Source organism: Phasianus colchicus, chromosome 1 (assembly GCF_987193195.1).
Source record: "Phasianus colchicus chromosome 1, bPhaCol1.hap1.1, whole genome shotgun sequence".
In the NCBI taxonomy this organism is placed as follows: domain Eukaryota; kingdom Metazoa; phylum Chordata; class Aves; order Galliformes; family Phasianidae; genus Phasianus; species Phasianus colchicus.
This window is the reverse complement of record NC_143436.1, coordinates 70,724,995-70,744,264: the sequence shown is the minus strand read 5'-3', so window position 1 is coordinate 70,744,264 and position 19,270 is coordinate 70,724,995. Positions and strand designations below refer to the sequence as shown.

Genomic DNA, 19,270 nt, shown 5'->3' with positions numbered 1-19,270 from the left:
AAGCCTTGCAGCTTTATAACTCCTTGCAGCATTCAATATCCATAGGACACAAAGCTTGTTTTTGCAACAGCGGTGGATATTTACTCTCTAGAATACCTAAATGCTGCTAAAGTGTCAGCTGAGAATTTGCCTTGTGTTTGTTTACTGCCTAACACAGGGGTGGTCTTAGCTCCTGAACCCAAGGGTTTAAAGACTCAATAAAAAAATGCCAATAAACAATAGATACAAAAGCAGATAAACGGGGAACTGGAGCCATTTGTTAAATAAGCATGACTAAGACTTCCAGAATTAGTATGTACAGGACTCCTCATAAGCCAAAAACTAATTATGAGGGACAGGATTAAAATGTGAGTGATCAAAAAGCCTTCACAGGACTTCAAGAGGGACCCCAGTGCATTCAGGGGGAGAATAATAGCTCTGCAATTCAGTTGCATCTCTCATTAAACACTGTTAAAAACTCTATGAAAAGAAAATGGAATCGAATTTAAATCAGCTAGTAGATATTCTTTTGGATAGTATTCTGCCAGCAACAAGAATAAAAAGCAGCAGTGTCAGTAGTGTGTTACCACTGTTAAAAACTTGACCCTAAAAACATCAAAAGAAGGAATGTACTATGTATTATTATGTTAGCATAAGCCTTCCATCTCTTTCCTTACTGGGACCATTCTTCACATGACATTTTCTGGAAAATGTTGAGAAACCCATGATGACTGTAACAAAGTGTATACAGTGCTGTAGACAGGAAAAAAAAAAATATCTTACAGCCCTCTTTAATACTTTCTGTCCTGTCTGTATAACCGCAGACAATCCTGGTAGTCATGCAAACACACCCTAAAGCCTGAGTGGCCCCAGGAAATTGCTTAATAGTGATGAATGAACAAAAGCAATGCAGAATAAAATGGAAAAAAAAAAATTAAAAAACAACAACAAAAAAAAAAAGAACCTGACTGATGCTGGAATTGCACATTACAGAATTAAATTTGAAGCATGCTGTAACGCCACATTTGATCCACACAAGTAAATCTCACACACTTGAGCCAACCTCTGGCTTCGTATCTGAACTTTCCAGTTGTTTCACTTACACAAAACTGGCTTGGACATTTTATGAAAACAGACTCACTTTCAAAATTTCCAATACTTTCTATCTTCAGGGGTGCCAGAATTACCACAAGAATGTCTTTTTCCTGGCATTTTGAATAGGCCTCACTGATAGGATACACCAAAGGAAAACTTACACCAGGAATACTGCTTTATTTAGAGTTTTTGTTATACCAAGCCAACCCAGACATCTCCTCAGTCTGATAACCCACTGCCAGTGGCTTTTGCTGAGTATTTGAGAGGTAACTTAAAAACCAAACCAAAAAGTCCTAATGGTCTTTGACAAATGTTCAATTCTGATAACACCCCTAAATCTACACAAGCACAATCCCTTGCTGCCTACCAGTGGAGCAATCAAGAGCAAATCAAGGCTCTCTGTACATAATCAGTAATGCCCATATTTTAATAGCAAATTAACACTATAAAACCTAATCACATATATAAAGTAATGCAGACAATAATGCAGGCAGGAGTGGATGTTTCTCTTAGAATTGTATGTGAAACGAATTTATTCATTGGAACCAACAAAAATTGCCACAATCAACTAGTTTGATGGTGTTTTTTTAAATCAACGTATAAGGAGGTAATCAAAGGAAGAGAAGTCACCTTTTAATCTTTCTGGAGAGGTCCCTGAAGGGATATTTTATGGCAAATAAAAATTGAAACAGTAGTAAAAACAGCAGTACTGGCTTATAGAGGGGTTGGATAAGCACATCCAAGCTAGATTACTACACTTTCTGGATGAATGTTCAACTTTTCTAAGCCTTCTGTCTTCCTTTGAAACCAAGACAAAAAATATTTAAAAAAATAAAAATAAAAATCATAGTTTAATTTCTTCTTACTTTCCACTTCAAATGGGCAATGCAAGAAGCAAAGAACTGTTTCCAAGTCATCCAATGCACAAATTCAAGGACTCAAGTTACACTTAATTATAGGAGGGTCATCTGTAAGCCAGTTTTGTAAATGCTTTTTTGGTTGGTTTTTTTTTTTTTTTTTCACCCTGCCTGCACTCCAATAAACCATTCATGCTTAAGACAGTCAAATGATCTCCAATTTTTAAAGCAGCCACTATGAATCAGAATAGAAACATTCCTCCCTATCTTGCAGCAACGTACCATCTTAGAGCACTTGTGACTCCACTTGTTCTTGCACTAAGAGCACATCTAATTCATACAAACCCTAGACTATTCCAGGATGGACAAGAAATGCAGTGGAGAAAAGATTACATGTTAAAGACACCAAACCACCTGAGAGATGGTTGGCCTAGTTGGCCATTCAGTTGTCTCTGTTCATGAACAGATCAACTGCGTATCTGAACAGGGGGACAGAATAACCACTCCTATACAGTAGTATCACAAAATTAATTACGTTTATGTTCAAAATCATAATCCTTTCATATTCTTGGAATCATCTTCTAAATAATACCTTAAACCCAAATAAACTGATTAAACTCAAGCAAGCAAAAATAAGATCTTGGACTGAAAAATCCCAGGCATTCATCCAAAGCAGCCATCCCTCCCCTGACTGCAGTGTGTTTCGGATCACAGCCCTCAGCCCTTCTGATCTGTTTGTGCGTTGCCCAAGATTCTAGAATAGCCCCTTTGAAGTTGCTTTTCACACTTCAGCAAGCACACAATGTTGTGTCTATTACAGGACTCAGCAAAGAGGTAACTATATTCCAATAATATCCTTTTTTAAAGCAGGAAAATGCCCCGAGTCTTTTACTTTACAGATTTTCCTCAAGAGAATATAACATGGATCCAAGAGCACAAAATAGCAGAATCAGTGTAAACAAAGCAACATTTTTAGCGTGACCTGCTGTGCTCACCACCAGAAACTGTCCCCCATCTCTTTTCCCCTCCTATCTTTCCTTGGGGTGTGATCAGAAAGGCATGTCATTACGCTACAACATTTGTTTTACAGAGTAATGGCATGCATTTCAGCTGCCAGCAAGACACGCATTCCTATATTCCCTGAACTGCAGGCTCCTATGAACTAAAGATGGCAGAGAATCTATCAGTACACCCAGTCCCCCTCTCTCCCCACAGTGCCAGGCTGGCGGGCCGGTCCGTCCCCCTCAGCAGGCCGCACGGGTGATCTAGGAGTGTAAGCATAACAGTAGGCCTGTTAGCTGCACACTCATTTCTGACATCTCCATCCCAATCCCCAGGCAAGGCTCAGCCTGGGAGATCATACCACTGAGCTGTCAGCCCTGAAGAACATCTTCCTGGGCTCTCTACAAGCTCTAAAAATTCCCAAACCAACAGCGCTACCAGGATTTTTCATGGAAGACTATTTAGAATCATAAAATCAACACGGTTGGAAAAGAACTCCAGGATCATCCAGTCCAACAGTCTACCTGCCACCCACAATGCCCCACTAAACCACGTTCCTTAATGCAAAATCTAACCGCTCCTTGAGCACCTTCTGGGACAGTGTCTCCACTATTCTGGAAAAGAAATTCTTCCTAACATCCGATCCAAATCTCCCCTGACACAACTTGAGGCCATTCCCTCTAGTCCTATCACTAGTTACGCAGGAGAAGAGGCCAACCCCCAGCTCATCACATCCTCCTTTCAGGTAGTTATAGAGAGCAATAAGGTCTCCCCTGAACCTCCTCTTCCCCAGGCTGAACAATCCTAGTTCCCTTGGCTGCTCTTCCAGACCACCAGCTTTGCTGCCCTTCTCTGGACACATCCCAGGGCCTCAACATCTTTATTGTAGCGAGGGGTCCAAAACTGACACAGTACTTGAAGTGTGGCTTCACCAGTGCTCAGTACAGAAGGACAATCACTTCCCTCCTCCTGCTGGCTACACTAGTTCTGATACAAGCCAGGATGCCATTGGCCTTCTTGGCCACCTGGGAAACCTTGCAAAGGCTAAATGATGCTCTATGAGGTATCTGCATCTGAAATCAACACTCTAAGCATTTCCTCTTAATTCAACCAATTCAGTTTCCTGGGCTTTTTCCCTTCCCTCCAAGCTTTGAAAACACAGGAATGTTTCTGCTTAACCCAGGGAGCTCACTGCACCCAGAGCACCCACACTACTCTTTTATGCACAACCAGGATACCACAGACAAATGCACCACCTTACATTGCTGCTTTACTGCCACAGCCCTCCATTTGTCTTAGCCTCGTGACTTTTGGTATGCCTTCACACACCCACTGCACAACATAGCCTTGCTCATGTTATTGCCTCTCCTCAGATCGTTCTTCGCTGCTGGTCTGCCAATGCTGAGGGAAGGTTCACTTCCAGCAGCTGCAGGCACTGAAGTATTACACATTTACAGGTAAAACGCACCAAGGTCTTCCAATGTCTTTCATGTTCCTTTCCTGATTGTCATCATACTGGCATTTACGTTACAGTGGTAACGAGCACAAATGCATTTTATTCTCATCCACACCAGGTTTCCAAAAAGAGCTGCAGTTTTGCCTGCTCGCTCAGGCTCAGGCTCACTCAGCATGAAGAGTACGTACATGATGATACACAATGTCTTTCAGTCCAATGCTGAGCCCCAAACTGCTCTTAAGGCAGACGGAATTTCAGCCCAACTAACACAAAGGCATACACTGTGGCTAGCTGACAGGCAGGAAGGGGTTTGGGTTTTACAGTTCCTGCGAGCCTTCCAGCAGTCACAGGGTAATGTAAAAAAAAAAAAAAAAAGTGACAGAATGTAAATATCTTTGAAATGAAAATAGTTTGGAATAAAATGGATGTTTCATTTTTTCCCCAAATATGTCTTTGTTTCAGATCAATAATCATTACAAGTAACAATCTGAAACTCAAATGTCTGAGCATGGGAATGCCCAGGATCGTTATGTAGCATCTTCTGATTTAGCTGTCAGGTTTTGTTTAGCATTCTGCACCCATCCTCCAGTTTAGCTTGCCTGAAAATTTTAAATGCAAATCTATTTGCAAGGTGGCATAAAAGAATATCAAAATTTTACCTTACACCACAGCTTCCAACTCAGCTCCCTCTTCCTCACTCCCGTATGCACACATTCCACAGCCACTAAAATAAATATTTGAATAGAAAAATCTTTACCTATTATATTTTCCCCTACTAAAAGACTTTCATTGGCCTTTCCGCTGAAACAGACCTAAATCACAGTTTAAGCAACACTTCAATATCATCAACACCTTGAAACATACAATTTTTGAATAGGCAACCGATGTCTATAATAGTAATACTTAATTCAAATAATCCATAAGCCTCATAGTATTTTCCATCTTCTCAGGGCTAGATATGTGTGAGCTAATTAATCACTGTTTTCTCCACACCTCAGACTCACCATTCGTGTCCTAAGAAACCATGGGAAAAGCAAATGGTACCAGGAGGACATGCTTCTGGACAAGCATTGGTCATTTTCCTCTCTTCTTTTTGTGTGAGTCCTGGACCACAGACGTAGGCAGCAAATTACCAGGTCTCATAATTCAACAGTTCCTTCAGACACTGTGGTCATGGCTGCAGGAAAAGCAAATTTTCCATTGACCTGACTATGAAGGCATTTTTCTAGCAGTAGTGCTAAAGAACTTTAAACACCATTAGATGTTCAGAAACAGATCTAACTATTCTCCTCTTGGTGTAAGGATGCTCCTTCCCATTTACAGGACCAATCTAAGCATAAGTTTGAACATAGATCAGCCATTCTACACTGAGTTATACAAGATCAGAATACACTTCAGAAATTATAACACTATTGAACAGCAAAAAAAAAAAAAAAAGCTCTAATCTTCCCTTTGGAGAACAATTTTTGCCTTGCTTTTGTGGTTTTTTATCAAACATACATCCAAGAATGATGCTTTAAATGACAACAAAGAAGTAGGCCTGCATGTCAGCTGGCACAAATTATCAGAGCCTTCAGTACTAAGCCAATATATCTTGTTTCAGCTAATATCCACTACAATATTGAACTCTACTGTTGAAACAGGAAATGCTATTTTTAGCCATTACCTATTCTTAAGAGATTAATTGCCACATAGAGTTCTCTTACAAATCTTGCATTTTATCATACGTATTTATGGAGTCGTTCATGGTGGTTTTTATATTAAAAAAAAAAAAAGATAACTTTGCTGGCCTTCTTTATTGTGATTACATCTAACAACTATAATTCTACCTGCCATAAAAATTGAAAGACAGTGCTTCTATAGTAGAACTCTGTGAAGATGAGAGGTGACTGTAACTGAAGGATCAGATTTTTTTTAACTACTCAGGGCTTGATTTTCAAGTGCTGAAGACTCAGAACTTGACCTGCACTACTGGTTGACACAAATGCATTTCCATCAAGGACTTCCAAAGAGCTCTAAATACAACAGACTAACATGGAATAAAACAGCTGGAGTTAAATTCACTTGACTCCTAGAACTAAGTTTTAGATGAGTTATTCTTTGGCTAAGGGAGAAGTTATGACCAAGGGACAGTTTTGCAAGGCAGCACACAGTCAGAAATCCACTGATGTCCTAGATGCCAAGACTGCCTTCTTTCACAGCTGGCCTATATGGTACTACTTCTATTATTCAAACTATAAGAAGGCTGCCTCATCATCACCTACTGTTCTTCTTTCCGTACAGCTAATAGGTGTGTGAGACAGTGAAACAGAAAAGAAAATCATTTACTTTAAATGAGGCATCAACATTTTGTTTTAAATGTACATTTTGATAATTAATCAATGTGCTGATAAATGCAAAAAACTGATTATTTCCTCCGATTTGAAATGAAATGCTCAAAAGCACACTGTCTGGGAATTAGAAGCAGCAGAAAAGCTAAATCATCTCCTTGATCCTTTTCCTCAGGCTGCCTGCTCTTCTTGCCTCTCCAATATTAAACGCTGGATTGCATCCAACTTAATGTATTCTTGTAGAGAAAGGAGGCACCGGACCTTTATCAACCATCAGCAATAAACTGCCAAAATTATCAGCACCTGCACACGCGCACACACACACATACTGAAACTGAAACACACGAGCCCATCTTCTGCAGAAGCTATCAGAGATTATTACACGCTTCAGGATGGAAACATGCAAAATCATTCTGTAAAAAATCCTACTCATGCATACAGATCTTACTTGCGTGCATAAGGCTCACAGCAGCCAGCCCACAGGAATCACATTTAGAGCCAGCTCGTTACCTGAGACAGCTATTTCAGACTGCAAGAGAAAGGAGATGAGCGTCTGCACAAACACTAACCCAACAGCCCCGCGGCGTGCAAGAACTGCGAGCCCCGAGGTCTGGAACTAACAGAAGCACCACGCTAGGGGGAAACGTGGCTCTGCTTCCAAAGGAACGAACAAAGCCCTGAGCTGACCCACCTCGCCGAGAGCCCCAACATCGAGCGGACACCCCGCTCCCCCCGCTGGGACCGGGGCCGTCCCCCGGGCAGGGACAGGAACGGGGACAGATCCAGACTCAGACCCGGACCCGCCGCGCTCACCGTGCTCCGCCGCGAGCAGTGCCCGCGCTCCCGTGGCCGCTCAGTGCGGGCCGGGCCGCACCGCGCCGCACAATGCGCGGCCGCGAGGGCGGAGCGGGGCGGGGAGAACCGCGGAGGCGAGGCAGCCGCCTCACCGCTGGGAGGGGGGATTGGAAAAAGCCCTAAACCCCCCGCAACCCAAATCCGCCACGCCCCGGCCGCGGCCGCGGCCGCGGCCCCGCCCTGCCGTCCCCGATGCCGCAGCGCCCGCGGGGCCCTGCTGTCATTTATCGGCCGTCCCCTTCCTTCTAGCCCCGCCGCCCTGTCCGGTGCCGAGGATGCCCGGGTGCGATGCCCTGTGGAACCGGGGTACAGGCTGGGCTGAGCTCCTCCTCCAGCCGCCGAGCCGGACTGCGGGGCAGCTGCCGCACGCGGGGGGAGACCCCTTCTGCCCCAGGCAGCTGCAAGCGGGGCTCAGATGGCTTTAAAGGAGCGAACGCTGAACCCCTGCAGGGAAGGTGCGGGCTGAGCCGCGCCCCATAGACTCGCGTGTGCAGAAGCTCCGGGCGAGGCTGTGCGGGAGGATGCACCCGGCGCAGGGAGAGCAAAACGCCGCCCGGCTGGAATTTGCCCTGCGGATCCGGGTCATAACTTGCGGTTTTGCTTGGTCTGCCGTTAGTAGTTTTGATCTGAGTTAACGGGATTCGACGTAGACTCTTGAGGGGGTTTAAACCAAAGCAGGTGTTACACAAATCGATCCCAGCACAGATTTCAGCCGCATCAGATGCCAGCTCGTTTTGGGGAGCTGGTGGGAACATCGCTCTGCTTCACGCTGCCTGCGGCTGAACTGCGTGCAGGAGTGACTGTGCCATGCAACAGACCCAAAGGGCGGTCGGGTGGCCGTGCTTATAGCCCATGTCACAGCCCCATCAGCTTCACGCCGCCTGCTCTTCCTCTTCTCGGGAGGGGCTGCCCACATGTTCTGCTGCTCAATTTCTGGACGTCAGTGACTTGGTGTAGTGAATTGAATGGACAACTGAGGCCATAGCAAAGTTGTGCAAGAATCATGTAGCGTGCAGAACTGTATTCATGCATGGAAGGAAGCCATGGTTTCTCATTAGCTTAACCAACCACAGAAATCTGGGTAACACTGCCCTTCTGAACCTGCGGGAAGGAATGAAGGTTACAACATGTCCATGAGGATCATGAAGCAATTTTCTCCCCAGATCTGATGGTTTTTTTTTTTCAATACCACAGATATATATTTTTTCATATAGAAGTCTGTAAGGCAAACTAAAAGCCTTGGAAGAGATAATCACAGAATCACAGAATTGCCAGGGTTGGAAGGGATCTCAAGGATCATGAATCTCCAACCCCCCTGCCACACGCAGATGTTTGCACCAGTTTCATCAGTTGTCTCCATTTTAGAAACGTAAACCAAAGGATTAAAAACAAAACAAAACAAAACAGCAACAACAACAACAACAACAAAAAAAACAGCAAAGGAGCCTGAACTGGGTGGTTGTTCCAGAAATGTTACAGAATTGTGAATAAACAGTACCTCAGGGTGTTGGGTTTTTTTGGTTTTTTTGGATGGAAACTTGTATCTGAATTTGTCATCAGAAGTCTCAAATACATTCACTTGTTTAAGACAGCAAATTGTACAAGCTGCATTCTCTCTGGAAGTTTTCTTAAAGCTTAGCTTAAAAACTATGCTCCCTATCAAGCATAAATTGGCACTTACAGTTGATTTTGAAGATGGCTAGGTATCAGGGTCATACCTGATGGTATTGATGACTGCTCCGCACCTCCCTACAGCCTGGCTGAATCCCATCAAAACTAGCATGGGCACAAATGCCCTGAAGTAGGAATCTTGCAGGATTGGAGCTTAATTTTCATGAAATTATCCTGCAAATACTCCTTGCTGGGTGGAATATCACCTACTCAGAATGACCAAAGCATGCACAGAAAGGCAGCAGAAGGTAAACTGGCAGACAGCTGAGCTGATTTCTGCTCCTTGTGTGTCAGGTCATCCATTGCAAGAGCCAGCCAGCCTCCCTCCTGAAAATGTGCCTCCAGTGATACTGGTGTCTGGAAATCCTTCTGCTGCAGGGAGTTTGCCTGGCAGAGGCAGTGAGGCAAATAAATATTCCTAACAAGAGGTTCCAGGTCTTGGATCCATGCTAGGGGGCTGCGCAACATGAAATGTAGGCACCCGTGTGCTTCCGGAGGCTGCTCGCATGCACTTTCTTGGGCTGCCAAAGAGTCTAGAGGTTGGTAAAGTTAATTTTAAGCCAGTGTTTCCTCATGCCTCGTGGGGTGTTCTTTAAATGTTTCAGCTATGGAAGCAGAAAGAGTACGTAGGGCTCTTGGAAATGTAGGGTGTTAGTGGTTAGCACCTTTTTTATGTCCTCAGCAACTCACAATTATCAAAATGAGAGCAAAATTGTTGCCTCATGCAGTAAAAACTTTGCAACAGAAGTTGGGGATGGAAAGAAATTTGCACTAGAACAAGCACAGGAAACCACAGAGCTGCAGAAAGGATGAGTTAATGGAAAAAGGTTGATGTCCTGATACTGGGTAAGTGTTGTGGAAAACTACCAGCTCAGACCATCAGAGTATCACTGCCACTATGTCCTCTGCTCAGCTGAACATGCCCCACCAGGCAGCTTCATACCACAGCAGATATTTCCCTCTGTTGGCAAGAACAACACCTCTCCAGTCAGGCTTTTTTTTTTTTTTCCCCCCTAAACGATTAAGTGTGAGCAAAGGTAAAAGCTCAGTTTTCATCAGCTGACTGAAATTAATACAAGCCTGGAATCACTTTATTGCCCAGAGTGACAGGATTTTGTGCATACTCAGCTGAAGCAAAGATGAACCATCATCACGGTGCTTGAAATAGGGCTTGTAGCACAAAGGTACAGGACAGACAGCGCAAAAGGCAATTGAGGCTTGAGTAGATTATTAAATAGTTTCCTCAGCTACGGAGCAGCTGGGATAAAGACCTTTCATTTCTGATTCTTAATTTAGACACAAGACTTTGACTTTCTTCTTTGCTTAAGCGTCTCAGAAATGGGATGCCTTCTCATTCCCACTGTCTAGCCACAAAGTAATTACGCCCATATAACTTAGCATAAGAAGCCTTTTCTTTGTTTCTTGGCTAGTAGAATTGTTCATTGTAGATGTCTTTTTCACCTGAAAAGGAAAGATCTCCTGATTAGAATGCCCCCAGGCAATTGTATCTTACCTTGTGTTGGTTTTTTTTTTTTTTTTTTGGATTTGCTTTGTTTTGTTTTTATGAGCTTGTTAAGGTTTGCTATCAGCCCTAGATGAAAGGAGTATTTAGAAATGGAGTGCAATCTGATTTACAACATAAAGCATAGCAATTTATTTTTCTGTAGTCGTTTATCCAAAAATACCTGCTTTACTAGCATTAGTTAATTAGCTCTCTCAAAGCATTCAGTTGAAACACTGATAGCTATTTTATGAAATGGAAGTTTAAGAGCATGTATGAGTTGCTGAAGGGCATTTAACAAATCAGCACTGTAATTCTGGCACACATCTTAGACATCCTGCATCCCAACTCCCATTGCTCTTTGGTGGTCAAGAATCTTACCAACCTTAAGCATTGTACCATGCAAGTATTTGTAAGTTAAATGTAAATACTGCTGTAGTTCTTCACATGAAGATGTCTGCCACCAAGCATTCATCATACAAAGATTTGAACACTAGAATCATTTTTTATTTTGGAATTGTTTGGGCCAACACTGGAGGATACATGAAATAAACCAGGGGCTTCAATTTGGTAGTCTGCAGGGAAGGAACATAAACTGCCGTTTAGCTGACATTGCAAAAAGCAGCATGCTTGATGAGGCAATTCAGTGCAACGTAAGCTCTGAGCACAATTACTGGTAGCAGTCCTGCAGCACTCTGCAGAGATGCCAGCTGGGATCATTGCTTTTTTCATGCTTAGCATTGTTCCAACACACACGGGTGAAATTTAGCAGAATCTTACAGTCCTAAGCCTACCATCCCACAGACTAGATGGCTACAAACTGCAGAGAGAAAGAGACTTCTGCCTATATTTAGCTCATCTGATAAACCAATCAGGATTTTGTACAGAAGGAATTTTCAAATTAAGCTTTGATTAGGAAAAGAATCCAGACTGCAACTTTTGATCCAAATCAGTGAGACTGCCCTGAGAACATGCAAGGCACCTGAGGACTGAGAATGCTTATCCAGGATGCCTGAGACCCAGGTTCTTGCTTTGGTTCCAGTGTTGAATTTGCATGCAGGTCTCCCACAGCTCCTGTAGAAGCAAACCTACGACCACGATTTTGACTGTTCTAGGGAGCCAAAGTTTCTTCCTCTGTCTCATCTTTGAACGGTTCAGTTGTGTAAACTGTTCAGGATGAAGTAGTCAAAGAAGCAGATTCTTTCCTGTGGCTCCTAGTGGCCGTCAGAGAACCTCGCAGCAATGACTCAACTACAGCAACACCTCAAACCTCAGCATCTGAAATTTGCTGGCAAAATGAATCTAGCAAAAAAACTATTGCTGCCTACTCACCCTGTTCCCACCTCTATTGACAAGGCTGCTGTGAACTTCACTCTCCCTTCCCAGGTAATACAGCTGAGGACAGCACTGTCCCCTCTGTCCCTCCATTTCTTATACCCCCATCACACTCCACATGGGCCCAAAGTGCTGCTGCTGCTCAGTGGCTGACATACCAGCACTTTCTCAGCCATGCTGAGTATCTGATGACTTCCTCAGAGCAGAACAGCTGTATCAGGAGAGACTAAGAAAGATTTTGAATATTGAGAAACATTGCAGGAAGTGAATGCTATTTCTGCACTGCTCTGCCATGGACACTGTGGGGACTGTTGCAGGTGTTTCCTTGATGTAATGCTTTCTTTGGTCCAGGGAGCAGTGTTACACCACATCTCTGAACATCCTTTTTAAGACTTTTGGTGATTGCTATATTCAGACCACTGCTGATTTCACCACAGGATCTACTTCAACTGATCCTTCCATTCCTCCCACAGTCGAGATGCCATATAGCATGGCTCTCTCTCTACTAAGCAGTTGCCACTCTCCATCCCAGCTCTGACTGCATTTCCCCCACTGCAAAAGTTATTCTCATATCTTATGAGGTCTAAAGTTTTTCAAGTGCTGAGAATATTTTTCAAAGAAGAGGTAGAACATAATTAAGATTAATTTCTTCAGAACAGTAAGATTCAGACGTGTGAAATAACAGAGGCTTTTTAAGAAGAGATGTTTTGCTAAAAACCTATGTGTATCACATAGTGATAGGAAGTTCTTGTGGAAATATTTTCATCTCAGTATTTCTCATTTCATGTTTTTCTGGTATGTTTTTTGAAAAAAAAAAAAAAAATGCTACCCTACTAAGGCTTTTCTTTAAGAGAATCTGTTTTCTTTTTGAAATATTATTTTTAATATCCCAAAGAAAAAGCTTACAATAGTCCTACTGTAAAGTCCTAATATAAAAAGAAAAATTAAATATTAATGGCAGCACACCAGTAATGCTGTAGGGAGTAGTAGGATCTTTAAAATTCATGTACCAAAATGAATTTAAGTAACATTACAAATATGATGCTGAACTAAATGTGGTAAATTATAATCCATACATTTCTTTTTCCCTTTTATCAACTGTTATAACAACTATTTTTTTTAAAAAAAGTTACTATTACCACGAAAAAATCTGAAATTTCTACACTACTCATACAGTATAAAGACCTTTTAGTCTTTGTACAGCTACTGCTGTTTCCAAATAATGTATCCTGATACATTACGTGCCTTACTTGGACAGTTTAGATCAGCTCAGTTTCATTTATAATCTGTCTAACACTTTTTTGCAGAAGCATCCATAGCTGACATTTCTCCAGCAACAAATACAATTGAATTCAAATCTCATATATTCATAAGTTAGGAATTTCTTGAGTTGAAACTTCCAGTCTTTACGGGATACATGAGGAAGGGAGAAGTTAATACAAACATCTTCATACATTTTGATTTGGGGAAGAGGACCAATAGATGTAGATTGAGAAAGTTCTATCTATTGATGAGTGTTATGTTCTTTGGGAATTGTGTAAAAACCAAAATGACAGTGGTAGTTTGCTACTCATCAAGGTCTAAAATCTCCAAGTTCTGTATTTTCAAAGCATCAAATGGCGTATCTATATACATCGGTGCATACTTAGATGTATAGTGGATGTCCCGTGCAATGACATCTTTTCTACCATCAACAATTCTGCTCCCTGTTCACATCGTGAGATTCTAAGATTTCCAAAGAACAGCTCTGTAGAAAAGGATTCAATTTGTTTGGTTGGTTGGATGGTCAGTTGGTTTGTGTATGTTTGTGTTGTTGTTTTTTGAAAAAGAAACATCCTTGATCAAGGAGCAATGCACAGTTGTTTAGGAATTTCCTGTTCATACCTTGAAGTGGGACAATTCAAGGAAGTTTTAGAGAAAAAAAAAAAAAACAAACATTTATCGGTATGGAAAAATCAGCAGCCTAGGCAAATAACTGGAAGAAAGACTTGTGCATCACCAGAATGATAAACACTGCCTGCGTAATTCACTTCCTGTGGAGAATGTCTGCTCTGACAGGGTCATTACCAGGTGGCTAAAACAGGCAAGTAGAAGTATAACAAAACTTTCTGCTTTCATCTAATTTAGGGTTTTCAATCATTCATGCTGTTGAATTGTAAAGCCTTCCAAGAGACTCCATATGCCAAACATAAGCCCACCTATCAACACAAATGTTTTTGTTTGTTTGTTTGTTTCTTTGTTTGCACATTTGAGTGGACCTGAAAAAGTTAGAGACACCTAGGATTCCATGAATCAGTGTAAAGAACAGCTGATATAAAAGTTTATTTCAGGAGCAGCTGAAAGCCTGTTGCATGGAATATAAAACTTTCAGCAGAAAAATAAGACAGAGGAGCATACTAAGAGCAAGTCATGTATGAGCAAGGGATGTGAAAAAAATAGTAGGGCATTTGTTGGCTTTTAACTGTTCAGACAGTGGAAAATCTTTGTGCAGTTCCTAAGTAATACATCATTCCTACCTCAGAAGGAGCAGTAAGTGCCATTCACATAAAAGAAATATATTCCAAAGAATGGTTAGAGCTCTTTTCCCTGCCTTTCTTTCCTGCACTAGAGATATTGTCTATCCCAGGTAAAACCGTATCTGCTCCAACAATTACGTCTGTTTAATGAATAGTATGTAGAAGATTCCATAATGTAAAAGACTGGTTAGACCAGCTACAAAACTACTAAATAGTTTCAGAGTGATGTTGTATAACATTTTTTTTAGTTCAGCTGCTAACTGATGATGCATTTTTTTCTGTGGGAGGTACCTATTTTTCTTTTACTGTACTTTCTCACATGAACAGTGTGGACTTCATATATACCAGCATGCTTGTGAATACTGTACAGAAGAGAGCTTCCTTGTTCTCCCAGAGAAATTTTCCTCTGCCTTTGCAAAAGCTTAGGGCTAGTATCTAAATCCAGAGAGAGAGATGAAGCACCAGTGTCTTAGGGAGTACCTTGGTGATGCTGGGCCAGATGTTTTGCAGTGGAAAATCTCATAGTTCTGCTGACATCTAAAGAAGCGGAGGAGCACGTGCTTCTGCCTGGACTCATGGCAGGTTCAGTCCTTACAGAGCTGTGGAGAAGGGAAGTGAGAATGAAGCTACAGAACCAAGCAGTACAAAACTATTAGTGTCCAAAGGAAGGCTGCAAAGACTACGAAGCATCTAGAAGGCAAGACAAATGAGAAGTGTCTGAGATCCCTTGGTGTGTTGGGCCCAGAGCAGAGGAGCTGAGGGGAGGCCTGATGGCGGCTGCAGCTCCTCACAGGGAGCGGAGGGGCAGCGCTGAGCTCTGCTCTGTGTGACAGCGACAGGGCCCGAGGGAACGGCGTGGAGCTGTGTCAGGGGAGGGCAGATGGGGGTTAGGAATAGGGTCTGCACCACAGGGTGGCGGACATGAAACTGGCTGCCCAGGGCAGTGGGCACAACCCCCGAGCAGCTGGTGTTCAAGAAGTGTTTGGACAACGCTCTCAGCCGCTTGGATTTTGAATGGTCCTATGTGGAGCCAGCAGTTGAACTCAAAGAACCTTGTGAATCTCTTCCATGTGTCTCTAACATAAGCCCACAGAATATTTTGTTGTACCAGGTTTGGTGAGTGCCTCTGCCTCACAGGGTTTAAATTTCCAAGTGAGCATCTGAGAGAACGCACATAGCTAACTAATATCTTTGCCTTGGGCAATCCAACAGCAGTGCATCTTATCTACCAAAGTCAGAGAAAGAAAATGCCCATCTCTCCTCTTAGATCATCTTCCAGCAGCCTCAACCCAGGACAAGATCATCACTGTACACAGTATAGGATATTTTCTGCCCCAATTAGGCTGTCAGCTGAACATACAGTCAGGAAGAGCCACACAAACAGGTGTTACTCTTCCCGTTCAGGCTCCTGCAAGTGCCCTCTGATACCCAGAGTGCAGGAATGCATGAAGTACCCTCAAACTGTTGGGAAATTTCGAATATGCTTTTTTTAGGGGGGGGGGGGCACATTTTCAGTATTAAGAATGTCCAGTGTTCTAATTAACAAGAGAACTGAAGTGCCCACTACCCTGAAGAGTACATCATCTACCCAATCAGAGGCAATCCGAGTGCCTCTGTCCCACTATGAACCTCAGAAGATTTGCAAAGATCAATCACAGAGAGTGGAAAAGCAGTTCACGATGATCTGATGATTCATTCTCAGGATTTTTTGAGAAGTCTAATAACAAAAGAACAAAATGTCTTTTTTTTTTTTTACTCTGATGATTCAGTTCAATCCAATCCAGGTCAGTCTGCTAATTCATTTTATGAAAGTCATCAGACTGTGTGATAGGATTCCAGGTTGGCTGAAGATTTCATATGAATCTGTCAAGACCTTTTCCTTCATAGGGAGCTCCTCAAAGGGGACCTAAACATTCAGATTTGGAAAGAGTCAGTCTTTATTAGACCAAAAACTTATCTGTCAACTCTTAAAGTTTAGAAGATGTCAAATGACTAGTTAAGATAGGAGCAGTTAAAAGGGGTCATGAACGAATCTGCCCCTGCCCATTGCTTCCTAGAGAAAGACCAGCCGTCAGTCTCACTCTGGAATTTCCTTTGGAGTAGCAGCTATCTGAAAAGTCTCCTCAGCTCTCAAAGAAATTTGCTTTTATGTCATCACAGGGGTCTGGACTGAAGCATTCTCACTGCTTCTCAGCAGTCTCTCAGTTCCTCACTGTGCTGCAAATTACCAACTTGCTAAAGGTCTGCTGCTGCTTCCTCTGATCCACATTGTAATATGGATGTCTCTCCCTTAGGCAGATGCAATTGCTTCCTAAGAGAAGGAGCATTATTTCTTCTAGATGCTTCTTCACTCAGCTTTCTTCTTGCAGGAAGATAATCTACGAAGAGAGAGCAACCCAAATAGGTCCTGTCTGCCACCACTGCTTGTCAGCAGCTGGCAATTAATATTTATTGCTCAGAGCTGTACTAGGTGATCCATTCCCTAGCCTTTGCTTCTTGTAGTGATGCAGGCACCCTTGCACAAGTTCCTGCTCACAGGACTGACACTGATGGACTAGCTTCCCAGTTTCATTGATAGGCAGAGGCTAGAGGCTGTGTGTGGTGAGGAATCAGCCCTCAAGTCTGCAGGGCAGGAACAGCTGGTATGCTGGAGATTAAGATAAAGAGAGACGATGTCACTAGATCCTCCCACAAGCTAGACTTCAGTGAATATGAACAGGAAGTTTCAGCAAGCAAAATTTGGAAAGAGGACATTTCTAAAGAAAGCCACTTGCTCTGTCAGAATTTTGGGGGTGGTGGGTGTGATATTCATAGTGTTGAGACACTGAATTTGTAAAAAGTTTGAGAGGATGCTTTAGACAAGAAACTCCAACAAATATCTGTTGCAAGCAGACTCCTTGTCAGATCTGATTGAAGCTATCAAAGAAATCAACTTTAACATGCTAGTGAGTTTTCTGGGAGAGTGATGTAAAACCAAAGATGTGTTTAAAAGAAAAGGAACACAGGACTTACTCTGTCAAACTGAGTTCTTATATCATGCTGGGCATCAGAGAAGGCTGCAGAATCAAATATCAGCACAGTCCTCATCACCATATCCTCCCATCCTAGTTATGTAAGTTCATGGTCAGTGTGTTATGCTGCCAAAGTAACTGCCAACAAAAGCTTGATGACAAAAATAAGAAGAGGCTCTTCCTTGTTCTGCCTATAGTTCGAGATTCTGTTTCTCCCATTTTTTCCCAATGCTGTCATTTTTTTTTACCTATTCCGTAGCTGGATACAAGGAAATTATTCACACCTAAAAGCCACATCTTCTCCAGGACTTGATTACAGTAAGATGATCAGTAGAGCACCACCATATAACTGCAAAGTGGCTACAATTTGTTCCATACACACTGTGCTGTGTTACAGAAAAACAAGGCTGAACAGGGCTAGTTAGCAAGCACAGCTGGACTGGTATCCTGATGTTTGATGTCAATCTGAGCTAACTGATGGCTCTTCTGCCATCCACAAGGACAGTGTTACCTGGGGGTTGGAACTAAATAGTTTCTAAGGCCTCTTCTAACCCAACTGTTGTATGGTTATACCAGTGCTATAGTCCAGGCAAAGTCAGCAAGGCCTGAAGAGCAAGACCCCTAGGGCACAGGGGTCTTGTTAACAAATGACTGCTGCAAGACAGAGGCTGGGTTTCCTTGCTGGGAAGATTTTTTATACTGCAGTAGCACCTCCACATGGAATCATTTCTCAGAGTTCTCCTGCTCTAGCATGTTACTAACACAGGCAACTAACTCCCAGTCCAGCCAAAGTGTTGGGACTCTCCTCCTCTTGCTTCTACTTATTCCTGTTTCATCCATTTTGTCTCCTATGGCTGTTCTGCTTTCCAACAGGACAGCTTATGATAAACTACATGCAACTGTCTGCAGGCCTGGAATGTAAAAACCTTACAACTAATTGAAAATAACCTATGCCAGGAACTGGGTACACCCAAGGCTCAAGGAGGCAGTGGACTTTCCTAAGTTCCACCCATTATGCTCTTCCTGCATTTCTGCCCAACAACGCTAAATGAATTAAGAAAGCTTCACCAAAAAAAAATAAAAATAAAAAAAATCAGCAGGGCAAAGCCAACCACAGAAAACTATTCCTTGCTCAGCAAAAAAAAAGAAAAGGAAAGTGAGTAAAACAATGTGAACGATTTATACCACTCCTCTTAAACAGCTTTTCAAAAGGCGGTGTGTGGGCACATCACAATTATTCATTTTTAAGCTGCATCTCACCACTGTTAGGAAGTGGATTCTGCAAACTTGCTTTCTGAAGCACTATGGGACCAAACTGTGACATCCTCTCTAGCCCTGCATTTGGGAGAGGGAGGGAGTTTTCTCCAAAGAGCCTGTCTGAGAAGAAACTCAGAACATCTCTTCTTTATGCCATCACATTCACAGCAAAAATTCTTTCTATTCCATCTAGTTGAAACAACAAGCTGCAGGCACTGACTGCAAAAAATGCCAGCCTCAGCTCTCTCCATCAAATTCAGCTGTATTTTTCAATATGAAAATACAAAAGGTGACTGTAAGACATAGGGATACAAGGTGAAGTTCATACTTTAAGAATTACCACAGCCTACCATACACCTAAGAGTCATAGCACCCTGGAATAATAAGAAAAACATGGGCTTGAAT

General features: G+C 42.5%; 1 protein-coding gene and 1 long non-coding RNA gene across 10 annotated transcripts in view; both read right to left on the bottom strand.

The window, feature by feature from the left end:
- Positions 1 to 7,688, bottom strand: part of PRR5 (proline rich 5) — a 91,058-nt gene extending 83,370 nt beyond the window's left edge. For 2 of the 9 annotated variants that reach the window (XM_090147263.1, XM_031597234.2), the window contains exon 1: positions 7,411 to 7,687. Coding sequence is in view for 1 of the 9 variants with exons in the window: in XM_090147256.1 (XP_090003382.1) it covers positions 7,411 to 7,430 (20 nt within the window). In the remaining 8 variants the exon portion in view is untranslated. Of the gene's footprint in view, positions 1 to 5,048; positions 5,114 to 5,393; positions 5,567 to 7,167; positions 7,249 to 7,410 lie in introns of those variants that run through there. The other 7 variants (XM_090147273.1, XM_090147302.1, XM_090147278.1 and 4 more) reach the window with 7 other exon arrangements.
- Positions 7,689 to 10,242: 2,554 nt separating this feature from the next.
- Positions 10,243 to 18,636, bottom strand: LOC149919709 (uncharacterized). The gene is made up of 3 exons (XR_016463683.1): positions 17,610 to 18,636; positions 15,078 to 15,196; positions 10,243 to 10,706 (listed from the first exon to the last, which is right to left on the bottom strand). It is a non-coding gene; the product is annotated as an uncharacterized LOC149919709 (long non-coding RNA).
- Positions 18,637 to 19,270: the final 634 nt, after the last annotated feature.